The following is a 12,597-nucleotide window of genomic DNA, read 5'->3' on the forward strand; positions in this document are numbered from 1 at the left end:
CTTTGCTGACAATTTGTTGTTACTTTAAAATCAAATTTATATTCACTTTACATTTTAATTTATGGTTTAGTCATCAAAGTGATCATTGAAGTGTAAGGTTCATAAATAACTATTTGAATCACCTAGTGGGAAATGTGAAGTCGTGACAGATTACTGTCATTTTGTTCATGTCAGTCACTGTACAATTTGCTTGAGTGTTGTAAAAGTAGCTTTATAATGCTGAAAAGAATGGACAAACATTAATTTCCAGCTTAGTCCTCTTCTGGTTATTATTGGTTTCAATTTTATAATAGCCCAGCTACAGGAAGGAATAACTCATTTTCAACACTGTTGACAAAGATTTTTTTGTGTGTGTTTACTGTGTAAACAACAAAATTTTGTGATGTCTTTTCTGTAGAGAAGGGCATTGAGAGAAATGCACTGTCACTACTAAGTGTGAAATAGAAAGTTTTAAAAAGTTTTGAGGTGAAGTCTTGAAGTTGTTTGAGGATTGTCACAACAGCCATTCCCCAGCTATGATAATATGATCTCAATTGTGAGTTTCTATTACTATTAGTAATGTTAGCATGTTAGTGGTAGGAGAATTTGCCCTGAAATGTGTGCTGCTGCTGAAATTCAAGATTTATAAAAGCCACTTTGAAGACTGGCTAATATTGAGTGTTTTGAAGTTTTCTTTATGCCATTCCGTCTCTCAGGTTTTGAACTGAAAACATAATAGTGAAGTTCAAAAGCTGTAGTAGACATGTGTACTCTGATTAAAGCCTTGTTTTTGTTTATAGGATGTCTCACTCTTCCATACTCCTTTGTAGTGCTTTCTCCTCAGTTTCCTCAGTTTTATATTGTAGCCAGAAACTGCCAGTCATCTTGTTGTCCAGCTAAGAAGGACTATTTTGTTTTACTTGGCATCTCTGAGCCTTTATTAACAATTTTACTGGTTTTAACATCACACAGCTGCAGGGTTATTCAATAAAAGGATTTTAATATTTCACACCTTTTATTTGTCTCTTTAAATAATCCAAACTGATGAGAGTTCTGGTTTGCACAAACCTTGGTCAGGGAGACAAGAGATGCACCTCCAGTCAGGGCTTGTGGATCTGCCTCCTTTACAGCTCCTTTACAGGTCATCTGTGTTTTTAAGAGAATAGTTAATTTGAGTCTGAGTTGTTTTTCCTCAGGCTTGACATCTCTTACTGTTCCCTTTAGATGTGTACAATGAAGGAGTGTTGAAGCATGAAGCATTTGTTAGAAAGGTTTCACTGATAAGGATGAATACTGAGTACCTGCAGGATGTTTCATGTTTGCAGCGTGTTGTAAAGTACATTCTAATCCTTGAAATATCCATTGCTTGTAGTAACTTTAGCTCCATTTCTCTTAATGACATGCTTCATGACTATGCCTTGATGAAAGCCCTCATCATACTTAGTGTGAGATTTTAGTCTCATATTCTCATGCTCCTCCACAGTCAAAATTATTGGTATGGTCTTATACTGAAACTTGTGCAAAATAAGAGCAATTCTTCTGGATCTTTTCAAGCCAAGTTGCCAGTGCAGCTATGTGTAGCCAAGTGTTGTGCCTTCTTGATGTGTTCCTTAGCAGTATCTTATCTTGGCAATATTGTGAATTTGAGAACACTTGAATGAAAGTGGAAATTGAACTGAATCAGTGATCTAATACAGCACTCATATTATTATGAACTGATGACAATATAGCCATAAGGAAACTTTCTGTTAATCAAAATAACATAAGTATTAAAGTATGTTTAATAAATATTAGCAAGACAAGCAACTTCAATTATAGTTTCTATAAAAAATGAAAGGTAGAAGTACTGCCCTAGTTTACTACACCTGATTTGAATTGACTGTTTATCCTTTGAGCAGCAAATATTCCTATATTCTAGACTGAAAGCATTTTGTTGAGTATTTGAAGGACTGGTGCCAATTTACGTAGTTGTGAGTTTGTGAAATTGGAATCTACTGTCTGAAGGAGCTTACCAAACTTGAAGAAATGTTCTGGATGTCTGAACAAGTTGTGTTTATACTGTAGAGCACTGTTGGCTGGCCTTTACAGGAGAAGATTCATTTTGAAAACTTTTGTTAGTATTAGCTTCGGGTTACAGATCATATTTATGTCTAATTTTTATGAATATATAAGAAAGTTTCAAAGTACTGTGTAATGTATTTCATTATGTTGGCAGCAGTTGTGAGGCCAAGAGGAAAGAATAGCTGAAAAGGCTCTTTGGACACAAGGGGTAGCACCATGCTAGTGTTCAAGAATGTGTATGGAATTGGCAAGTCATGTCTTCCTGCTGGCAGACAGTTCTGTTGGAGTTCTAATATCATTTATTCTTATCAAGCTTGCCACTGCAAGGAAGTTTTGAAATCAGAGATCATTTTACTGCTTTTCTTAAGAAGCTCTTTGAATTGTATCTCTTTTTTTTCCAGCTTTACAATGGCAAATACCCATTTCTCTACAAAAATACGTTTTTTCCTACCACAAAAATTGTAGACTTACAGTTCTTAGATAAGAGGATTGCCCTTGGAAGTTTGCTGGGGCATTCACTTGTGCCATGTATTTTTATTTATTACAGTTGGACATCGTTTTCCAGCCAGGATAGAGCTGACATTATACCCAGAGCATTTTTCTTACCTCACCAACCATTTACCTATGCTTAAAACAAGTGTAGACACAATAAAGTTTTCAAATGCTTCATTCACAGTAGAAGAGTGGGAGTGAGTGGCATAATCAAACAATGGACAAATATCCTGCTGAAACAGCTTTATCAAGTCACTGCACAGTATCCATGAACTCCCTATATACTTCTAAATCCTTGGATTGGCAGCTAGAATGCATTTCTCCTGCTCCTAGCCTGCTGCAGTCCTGGTAGTCAGTTTTTAATTGCTTTACCACATCATGAGTTCTCACTTGTTTGGTTCCTTACCTGCGATTGCAAAAATTATGCTGAATGCTTGTGGCAAAGCCACAAACTGAATTCAAATCAGCTGACTTAGGGTTTAGAGCCACTGGAGGCATTTTCCTGTTTGTTGGTGATTTCAATTTTAATTTTTTTTTTAATTTCAAAGCTCTTTGTGGTGATTTTTTAGGTATTCCTTGAGGGAATTTAAATCCTTTTGTTATGTTCATGTTGCATTTACTTTATATGTGGTTTGAAAACTTCAAATACTTAATACCAGCAACCTACCAGGAAGAATATGATTAAAAAAACAATGGAAATCTTTAACATATATTAAAATTCAGAGCTCTTGACTTAGAAAGAGACATAGATGCAGATGAAGAAATGTAAAACATAGAATGGATAATACTTGTCCTTCAGTAAACAAAAGAAAGCTTCAAATTGAAATTGGGAAACATATAAATTCAGAATAGCTGAATAATAGCTGAATAATAGCTGAATAAATTCAGAGCTATACTGGTTTTGTATTTCAGTAGGAGAGTAAATATATTTGTATTTTAGTAGGAGAGTAAATATATTTTATGTACAGTAAATATCCATAAGGTTTTGGGGGTTAAAAAGGAGGAGCAACAAAGAAAAAAGTGTTGTAGGAGTGACTTTGAAAAAGGTTTGCTAAATTTAAACAGAAACCCAGCTGAATCAGAACTTGTCCTTTTACAGAACTTGTTAGCAGTGAGGTCTGCTTTGGCCAGTTTTTCCAAATACCTTTTTCATTTTGGCATGTAGGCTAGCTCTGGAGATATGCAACATTGGAACAGATGCCAAAAGCCCAGAGCTGTCATATCAGCTTAATTTCTGGCATCTGAGGGTGCAGGAAGTGTAATAGACATTTTACTTGTCTTCAGGTGGCATGGCTCTCCAGGTTACACCTGTGTGAGTCTCCAGAGCAGTGTTACTCCTTAGGCTTTCATTTAACTCTCCTGATGGAGAGCAAGATTGTGTTTTCACAAGTGATTTGCTGCTGTTCATTCTGCTGACTAAACTACAAGTGGCAGGTTCTGTCTGCAGTATTAAATTCCAAAGTAGACTGTGCATTGAAAATAACCTTTAGGCTGCCAGCAGCAGAGGCAATTCAGAGGTGGAATGAGGCTTTGTCTTTCTGATGTAAGAACTTAGGGTAAAACACAGCATTTGATGTATGCAGTAACCTTTCCTAAAAATAAAGACTGCTGAGTGTTGGCAAATGCATTTAAAATACTGTAATTATCTGTCATAAAGAACTGTCATTATTTTTGTTGCATGTATTTAAATGGCTAATCCAGTGAGGTTGGGGCCTTATCATAAATAGCAACAGTAGTTATGTAATACCTCCAGAGCTGTGAGTACCTGATGTTCTGCACAGAGGAGGGCTGTCTGAAGGACAGGAGAAGGACTAACTTTCTAGCGAGCAACTTGGCATGGCAGTATGTCACATCCAATAAAGCAAATGCTGGGTGAAAACTTCCATGTGGAAAAGAGTAAGTTTTATCAGTCTAGCTGGTCAGTAGCTCCTTGGAACAGTTAGGAGCATTAACCATTCTGTGCTGAGGAAAGCTCCAGAAGCAAGGAATGAGCACATTTTCAGGCAGATGTGTCCCTCTGCCATTTGCCTTTTCTGCTTTGCTGTCTTTGGTGTCCCAAGGGTTTCAGCCCAGGGTGTAAATGAATGTGGCTTTTAGGGGTGGCTGTTGCAACAAAACTTCAAGGAGGCTTTTCCAAATGAGGTAACAGCAAGTGTGTGTATGTCTCTTAGTACAAATAAAAAATACTGTCAAGAGAGGCAAAGCAGAAATAAATGCTCTAGTTTTGATCACAGAGCAAATTACTTCTGCTGTGTTTCTAATCTGACTGTGTGATCTTGCTTTGATGCCTGTCAGTCTGGTTTGCAGTGGTGCCCATTGAGAGAGGGTTTGAAGATTGAGTTTCTCACATTAAAGTTTTTTAACCTTTGAGCAACTTCTTGTCTTTCTTGCTGTGTAATGTCTGCTGCAGAGCAAAACATTTGTGGAGGTTGTCTCTTTTACTGAATAGGAAAAGGAGAAGTATGGCAATCTTGTGTGTTATTTATGAAACTTAAAACCTTGTAAAAGCCTTGTGTATGTATTGTGACTTACATTCACATCAGAATATTGATCTGTCGTGAGAGTCCCTTCTCAGGGGAAAACCAGTTCTAAGTACAGCTAGACCTTGAGGAAGTTAGAGGGATTGCTGTTTTGAAGACTTCTAAAAAAGGAAGAGAGACAAAAGTGCTGTTATTGAAAAGTGATCTCTTGATCTCTCATTGTTTGTTGGTTGATTTTTAACCTGCTGTAGGTTTGGTTTTTTTTCCTTTGTGTGAAAACTTTCCATCCTGATTTGGTACTGCTCATTGGAAGGAGACACTGACAGATTCATTGGCACTGCAACTGAGCAGGCACATTTCCCTCCAGGAGGAGCTCTGGCACATTTGTCTGGTGCCTCTGATCCCCAGGACTGTGTTCTGCTGCCCTTGAACTGCAGTCTTAGATCAGGATGACAGTGTTGATGTTGGCACCCTTGCTGTCTGACAAGTCACCTGGTCCTGTACTTGTGGTGAAATGTTTTTCTTTTGACATTGGGCCCTCCAACCCCATGTTCAATCATCAGTCTCTCAGCATATTATAATTTCAGTTTTTCAATTTACAGCTAACAGAGGGAAGAGGATACATTTTAGCTCCTACTGAAGCTACTTGTATTTTTTTCTGGCCTTTCAGATAAACATTGTTTCTTCCCACAGCACACTGAAAATATATTTTAAATTTTTCCCCTGCCACTGTAAATCAGATGCCCTTTTTTGTTTCTTCCACAGATGGTTTTTCAAGTCTAAAGAATTTACTCTTTTCTTCATTCCCAAGATAAGGGCAGTCTGCAAAGACCTCCATTTGCCTTATTTGCTCCAAGAATCTGGTTTCATGACTGCTTCATTTTTCCCATCTTTTCATATTTGTGCTTCTGTTGGTTGTCATTAAAACTTTTCCATTTTTCCAGTTTCAAAGGGGACACTTGCTTTCTTATTTTAAAATTGCTTGTCCAAATGAAAGCTGTTTATACAATCCACCAACGTTAGCTGTCATTTTGCAAAATTCTGAAAAAAATGGTTTCTTAAAAAAGAAACAATCATCTTCATGTTCCTTTGTGTCTTGTATGTCTGCATATATTGCAATCTTCTGGGCATCCACTGAATACCCCTGTGGGTTATCATAACATCAAACATGATCTCTGTCACCAATACCATTTGACTGAATTTGCAACCAGGTAAATTCACAGATCAAAAGTTTTATTTTGACAATGAACGTGTATGTGGCCTTCACATAGAAGCTCTTTCAAGCAAAGAAGCTTTATTGTTGATGTGTTATTTCACAATTTTATCTTTTTTTGCAGTAATTCAGATTCTGTCTAGTGTCTCTGCAGTTAGTAAGTTGCTTGTATTTGAGGGAAATGTGTTTGATCCATAAAGTTGTGATGAAGGCCAGGCTTAGGGAAGAAAGTTGCTAGACTCTAATAGCAGCATGTCTGATCAGGCCCTTGGAAGTTTAGGCAGGGAAAGCTGTTTTCTAGACAAGAGTGTACAGTGAAGTTTAATTAGTGTTTACGCAGTCTCCTTGGTACTTGGTGCATTGCTGCTGTCTTTAGCTTTGTGCTTTCTGAGGTGAGCCTGGTTTTTTTTTGGCCATTAAGAGCTACAGCTGCAGTGCCCTTCATCTTCGTGACAGGCATTATGCCAGTACATTAATTCTGAAAGCAAGTAAAAAGAAGAAGAAAGAAGGAACCCAAGCTCTTCCAGTCACATTTAAATCACCATTTGACTGATTCCTGTTGTTATGCTTTCTGGGGTGTGTCAGATACATGTTTGCCCTCTGAGGTATGTGCTACCTGAGTGTCTTTCCTTGGCTGTTTGCTTGGCAGGAAGTGAAGCATTACTAAGAGTTTTGAACTCACCTTTATAATTTTGTCACCAGTAGAAAATGTGTAAGTTCATAGTTTAAAATAAAGATCTGCTGTTTATGCTGTAAAAATATGGTCCTGTCCCCCATCAAGGCAGTTATGAATATTGCAGTGTAGTGGCTAAATAATACATTCATAATTTTTCTTCTGTGAGCATAATTGATTTGCTGAGCCGTTGCTTTGATAATTCTTAACCATATTTTCACCCAAGTGTGTGGTTAATGAGAGCATTCTATGACCTAATCACTTAGCCTTTCACATTAATACAGATCTTGTTCATAATTCTCTTGATTTTGTTGTTGACCCAATACTTTGGTTCTGTGTTCAAATTATCTTAATTTTAAATGAAAATATTTCTTGCCTCACAGAAGTCTCATTTCTATGCACATTTGTCAGTAGTGAATACTTAGTGGGAGTGATTGCTCTCTAACTGCTCGTGCCAGTATACCTCTGGGAGGTTAATCAATCTTGTGCTTTTTAATTGACATCAATAATGTGTTTACATTTATCAATATTTCTTAATTGTCAACTTATAACTGTGGAACTTCAATAATAAATCATGCCAATGGTTAACTTCATACATTAGATTTTTAAGAGTCTCCTTAAGCACTTCGACATGTTGTAAATTGCTTTTAAAATGATGTATGTATACTCATGGGGGAAGAGGAGAAAAAAATTGGTATGCAAATTCATGCTGTCAAATAATACTGCAGAACTGGCCCATTGACAGCAACATACCTTTACCACATGTAGGATATGCTTTATGGGGAAAAAAAGGGAGTACATATTTTCAAACTGCTTGTTTTATTACTAATAATTTTGTGACTGTGACATTTGTTGTGTCATCCCCAGGGAATTGTCAGGGCTGAGACTTTTTCCATTCTCTCAGCTGTAGAGGCAAGACAGAGGACAGAGAAGTAGCAGTGAGCTGTGGGAGATCAAGGCATCCTGCTTTTGATGGTGCATTTCAGCAATGTCCTCAAGATACTGAGGTGGAAATGAAGGAGACTAGCTGTGTCTAAACAAAAGCATGTATTTAAAGACTTGGGTGCACAGGAAAACATATTATTTGCCCAAGTTCACAAAATAGACTTAGAGCAGGAATTAAGGCATGATAGTCCAAGTCTTACGGCACTGTCTGTCTCAGAAGGTGTATCTTCATCATCTGCCCTGCTCTCTTTTCTGTCTCCTTTAAATCCAAGGAGCAGTATTCTGAAGAAGGAAATCTGCACAGACAGAAAGCTGGCAGGATGCTGACCACATTGTGTCAGCTTACCATGTTTTATGGACTACATCAAAGACAGTATAAGAACTGAAAACCATGCCTAATGAGCAGTGCAGAAAGACTTAGAAGATTATGCTGTTTTTTAGGTAAGTGAAAACCAGTGTGAGCACCAGGAACATCAAAGCTGGTTTTTATTTGAAAAGACTAAGTATTAAATATTCCAGTTTAGTCTAGCAGCCATATTGTTGACTTCTTGCAAATGTCATAAGTCATAAATTAAACCTCTCCCTACTATTTTGAATGAGACGACTGATAAGAAACAGCTATTAAACAAAATTACAGTAGTTACCAAATCCGATTGCATTTAAATTAAGTGTGTATAATCAATCTCTTTTGAAGGGTAAAACAATTCACAAGACAAATCCATTGGCACTTTCTTTAGTGTGGCTGATTGAGTACCTTCATGTTGCATGTAGAGGGCTTTGCAGAAGGTTGCTTGTGTGAATAAGTGATATTTAGATTCAAAAGCAGACATCCTGGAGTGCAGCTGGTCTGCCACATCAGCCCAGACACTGCTGCACCAGGTTCTGAGCTAGAGGTCATTCACATCCATTTCTAGAAACGTAAGCTTGTCTCAATGTATGAATGTGTGAATGAGCACAAGTCTTTAAGAAATGGTGACCTTTCAGCAGCATTCAAATTTTATTTTTGCATTTGGTTTCAAACCTACTAAGATACTTGAGATGTGTATGAAATTAAATTTAGTGTGGCTCTGTGGTTGGTTGACCCTGACCAGACACCAGGTGCCCACCAAAGCTTCTCTATCTCCTCAGCTGGACAGGGGAGAGAAAATACAATGAAATGTTCATGGGTTAAGGTAAGTTACGGAGAGATCACTCACCAATTACCCTCATGAGCAAACCAGATTCATATTGGAGAAATTAATATCATTTATTACCAATCAAATCAGAGAAAGGTAATGAAAATAAAACTAAATCTTAAAAACAGCTTACTTCCACTCCTCCCTTCTCCCCAGGCTTAAAATTGCTCCCAGTTTTCTCTGTTTCCTCTGTGCAGAGGCTGGGAAATGGAGGCTGTGGTTAGTTCATCACAAATCATCTCTGCTGCTCCCTTCTCCTCAAAGGGGACTCCTCACGCTCTTTCTTTGCTTCACCATGAGGTCCTTCCTGCAGGAGACAATCTCGTATGAACTTCTGCAGTGGGAGGCATTCCCATGGGGTTCCCATCAGGAGCAGCTCCAGCTTGTGTTCCTCACAAATCCTGCCAGCACACCTGCTCCTCTTCCCTGGTCCAGAGGTCCTGACAGCAGCCTGCTTCCCATGGGGTCCCAGCCTCCTTCAGGCATCCTCCTGCTCCAGTGTGGGCTCCTCTGCAGGCTGCAGGAGGATCTCTGCTCCCTGGGCTGCAGGGGCACAGCTGCACCACCATGTTCTGCACCCTCAGCTCTGGCACCTGCAGCACCTCCTGTCCCTCCTTCTACACTGATCTAGGTGTCTGCAGAGCTGTTCATCTCACGTACTCTCCTTCCTCTCTCCTGGATGCAATAGTGAAGGTTTTCTTTTTTTTTTTTCCTTCTCCTGCTTAAATATCCCAGAGGCACTACCACTGCTGCTGACCTTGACCAGTGGCAGATTTCTCTTGGAGCCAGCTGGCATTGGCTCAGTCAGACACTGCAGGAAGCTTCTGGCACCTTCTTAAAGAAGCTACTCCTGTAGTCTCTCCTCTACCAAAACCTTGCCACAGGCTGTTAGCATGAAGAACATAAAATCTAGTATGAATTGAGTTCAGAAAAGATTATTTTTATTCACTGTCCTCCACAAATGCATTTAATGCCCATCGTAGCCTGAAGTGTAAGTAAAACTAGCTCAGTTGTCAGGTTTTTGGTACTTTGGAGGAAGACTGAAATAGCTGCTACCAGGTCGTCAGGTGGGATGTGTTTTCAAATATAAGTGGGTCTGGTACAGGAAACCTGTGTTTCAACCTTCTTCCATTTCTCATACATCCTACATTGGGTGCATAGTGGGGCTACTGAGAAAGTTAGGAGTGTCATTATTATCCATGATGTATATTCTCATAGACTGCAAAGAGAGGATGACTCTTTTGTTCAGAGAGTAGCTGAGCAGATTGAAAGCAAGTATTGGGAGTTGTGTTCACACATTTATGCTGACTAATATGGGTGCTTGAGAGCTCAAGGTACTCTGGAAGTCACAAGAATGTAAACTACAAAACTATTTAAGGATTCAAGAACATGAGCTTTTTCCCTCTATTGCAGTTTCATATTCAAGTAAGATCAATACAGTGTAAAAGTAGAACTTGTGGTCTTTTTCATCTTTTGGTTAAGTACAGGCCATCTGTGATTATATTCTTTTCTGTATCTTCAACTAAAAGGAGAGTAACTTTATGCTGTGAATCTTTCAGGGAATACTTCTTCAGGGAAGCTGAAGAGCACTCTGGAGCTTCACAGTGCACTTTATATTTTTACAGGTGCTTAGCATATGCATATCCTGTTGTAAAGCTGAAAGCTTTGGGTAGAGCAGTGATGGGGCTTAAGAACTGTCCAGTAGCAATCACCACAGACGAACAAGGAGCCTTTCACAGAATAACAGAATGGTTTGGGTTTCAAGGGGCCTTAAAGACCATCTAGGTCCAGTCCAAGCCCCCTGTCATGGCCAGGGGCACCTTCCACTAGAGCACTGAAGCTCAGCTGATCAGGATTCAGTGATGGTACTTGTAATTTCAAATGTTTGTGACAGTCTGGAGTCAAGAATTTATTTTTTAAAAACACTACACAGCTTACACTATTGTGTGCTAGTCAGTTGCCAGTTCATACCTGGCCCCCTGACAGGAGGATGTCAGTTGATCAAGAAGTAGCAACAGATAATCAATCTAGATCAGGTCACATGTTTTTTATATCCATGTAAGGTAGTTAAATCCTGCTGCATAGTGCGTTGGTTTCAAAAGTGCTGCTTGATTTTGGTTTTTTGTTTTTAACTTTAAAAAAAAAAAAAAAAAAGTTCTTTATTTGACTTGCTGGCTAAGGCTTTTTAAAATGTAAATAGCAGTCTTGTACCTCTAATACAGAGTGCTGTGAAGCTGAGAGGAGAGCCTGACCTGCTCTTACGAAAGAAAACAAAATTGAGAAAGGGTGAAACACAGGAACAGAGAGATCCAAGGTTTCCCACAGTATAGTAATGGATATGACCTTTAATATTAAGGCCTTTGGATCAAATTTAAGTTGGCATTAAAATTTTCTAATAAATTCCCTGCTGAATCTCAGAGTTTTTTTCCTCAGATTTAATTCAGTAAGGTCACAATAAAGCAAGTGCTGTCTGTGCTATTGTAATTGCTCTCAGCAGGCTGATAATGTTATAGCAGAGAAGTACCAGCTCCTGCGCTTTTATTCTTTTCTTCAAGCACTCTCCTTCTTCCATGTTTGCTCTTCATGCTCTCAAGTCTGCCCTAAGAAGGAAGTGAAACTGTTTTAAATGCCATTTCCTTCTCATTTTAACACCTTTTATAGTGATGCTTTCCTGAGTCTATTCAACAATGGGAATAAAATTACAGCATGTCTTATTGCAGAATCACTGGAGGCTTGTATTTCCTTTCCTTAATTTTCATCCAAACTTTAAGTTTCTGCCTCTTCCGTTCTTAAAAACTTGTCATTCTAAATATACAATGCTTAGTTCATTTTAGCCTGGTGCTTTTAGGGTTGTGGAATAGATGTACAACTAAATGAGTTTCTCTTAGACATATAGGAAGAAACACTGAATATCCATAGTACTGTGTTTTGTTTAAAAAAATGACAAATCACAGCTCACCACAGGGAGGCAGCTGTAGTTTGGGTCCTACACCACATCTTCTACAGCTTTCAGAAGAATGTTGTTTATGTTTCTTCTGTGATTGCAAATTTATGCTTAGCTTGCTACTTGTAGATCTGTTACTGCTGTATTGGAGGTAAATAATGCCCAGCTGAGGGCTGTGATCATGGTTCTCCCTGAATTGTAACTGTGGGAGACTCAGGGGGCAATCTGCATGAGTTTCCAGATGCAATATCCTCCTTTTCTTTTCAAAATTGGACAGTCTGTCTGATATGTCAGCATTCTGTCTGTAGTGGTGCAGCTGTATCATAGCTACTCTTTTTTTAATAAATGGAGAGGTATCTTAAAACTTGTAACTGGAACACATAATGGGGCTGTGATAGGTCAGTCTTTTTGGTGTGTGGCTAGATACAGTTTTCTTGACTGTGGACACAAAGTAATAGCTAATGTTCCTCAGCCTGACTGGTAGCTCAGACCTGTGCTGTTTCAAAGGCTCGGCCTGGTCCAACCTGTCTTATTTGGTTCCCAACACCTTAACTTCAGACTTTCCCACCTCCACCCTCCTGGTCCATCATCTTCTTGCACTGTCTTTCCCTGAGGCCCAGAATTTCTTACCTAAA

The 12,597-nt window shown here is 38.7% G+C and overlaps 1 protein-coding gene across 3 annotated transcripts in view; it reads left to right on the plus strand.

Moving 5' to 3' along the window:
• LYRM4 (LYR motif containing 4) overlaps positions 1 to 12,597 on the plus strand; it is an 83,522-nt gene that overhangs the window by 23,629 nt on the left and 47,296 nt on the right. Inside the window, exon 3 of one of the 3 annotated variants that reach the window (XM_079299458.1) lies at positions 4,286 to 4,428. The exons of the other annotated variants lie outside the window; for them this stretch is intronic. Within the exon in view, the coding sequence (XP_079155584.1) occupies positions 4,286 to 4,408 (123 nt within the window). The 3' untranslated portion in view covers positions 4,409 to 4,428. The remainder of the gene's footprint in view (positions 1 to 4,285; positions 4,429 to 12,597) is intronic. 3 annotated transcript variants of the gene reach the window in all.

Source organism: Erithacus rubecula (assembly GCF_903797595.1).
Source record: "Erithacus rubecula genome assembly, chromosome: 3".
Lineage (NCBI taxonomy): Eukaryota > Metazoa > Chordata > Aves > Passeriformes > Muscicapidae > Erithacus > Erithacus rubecula.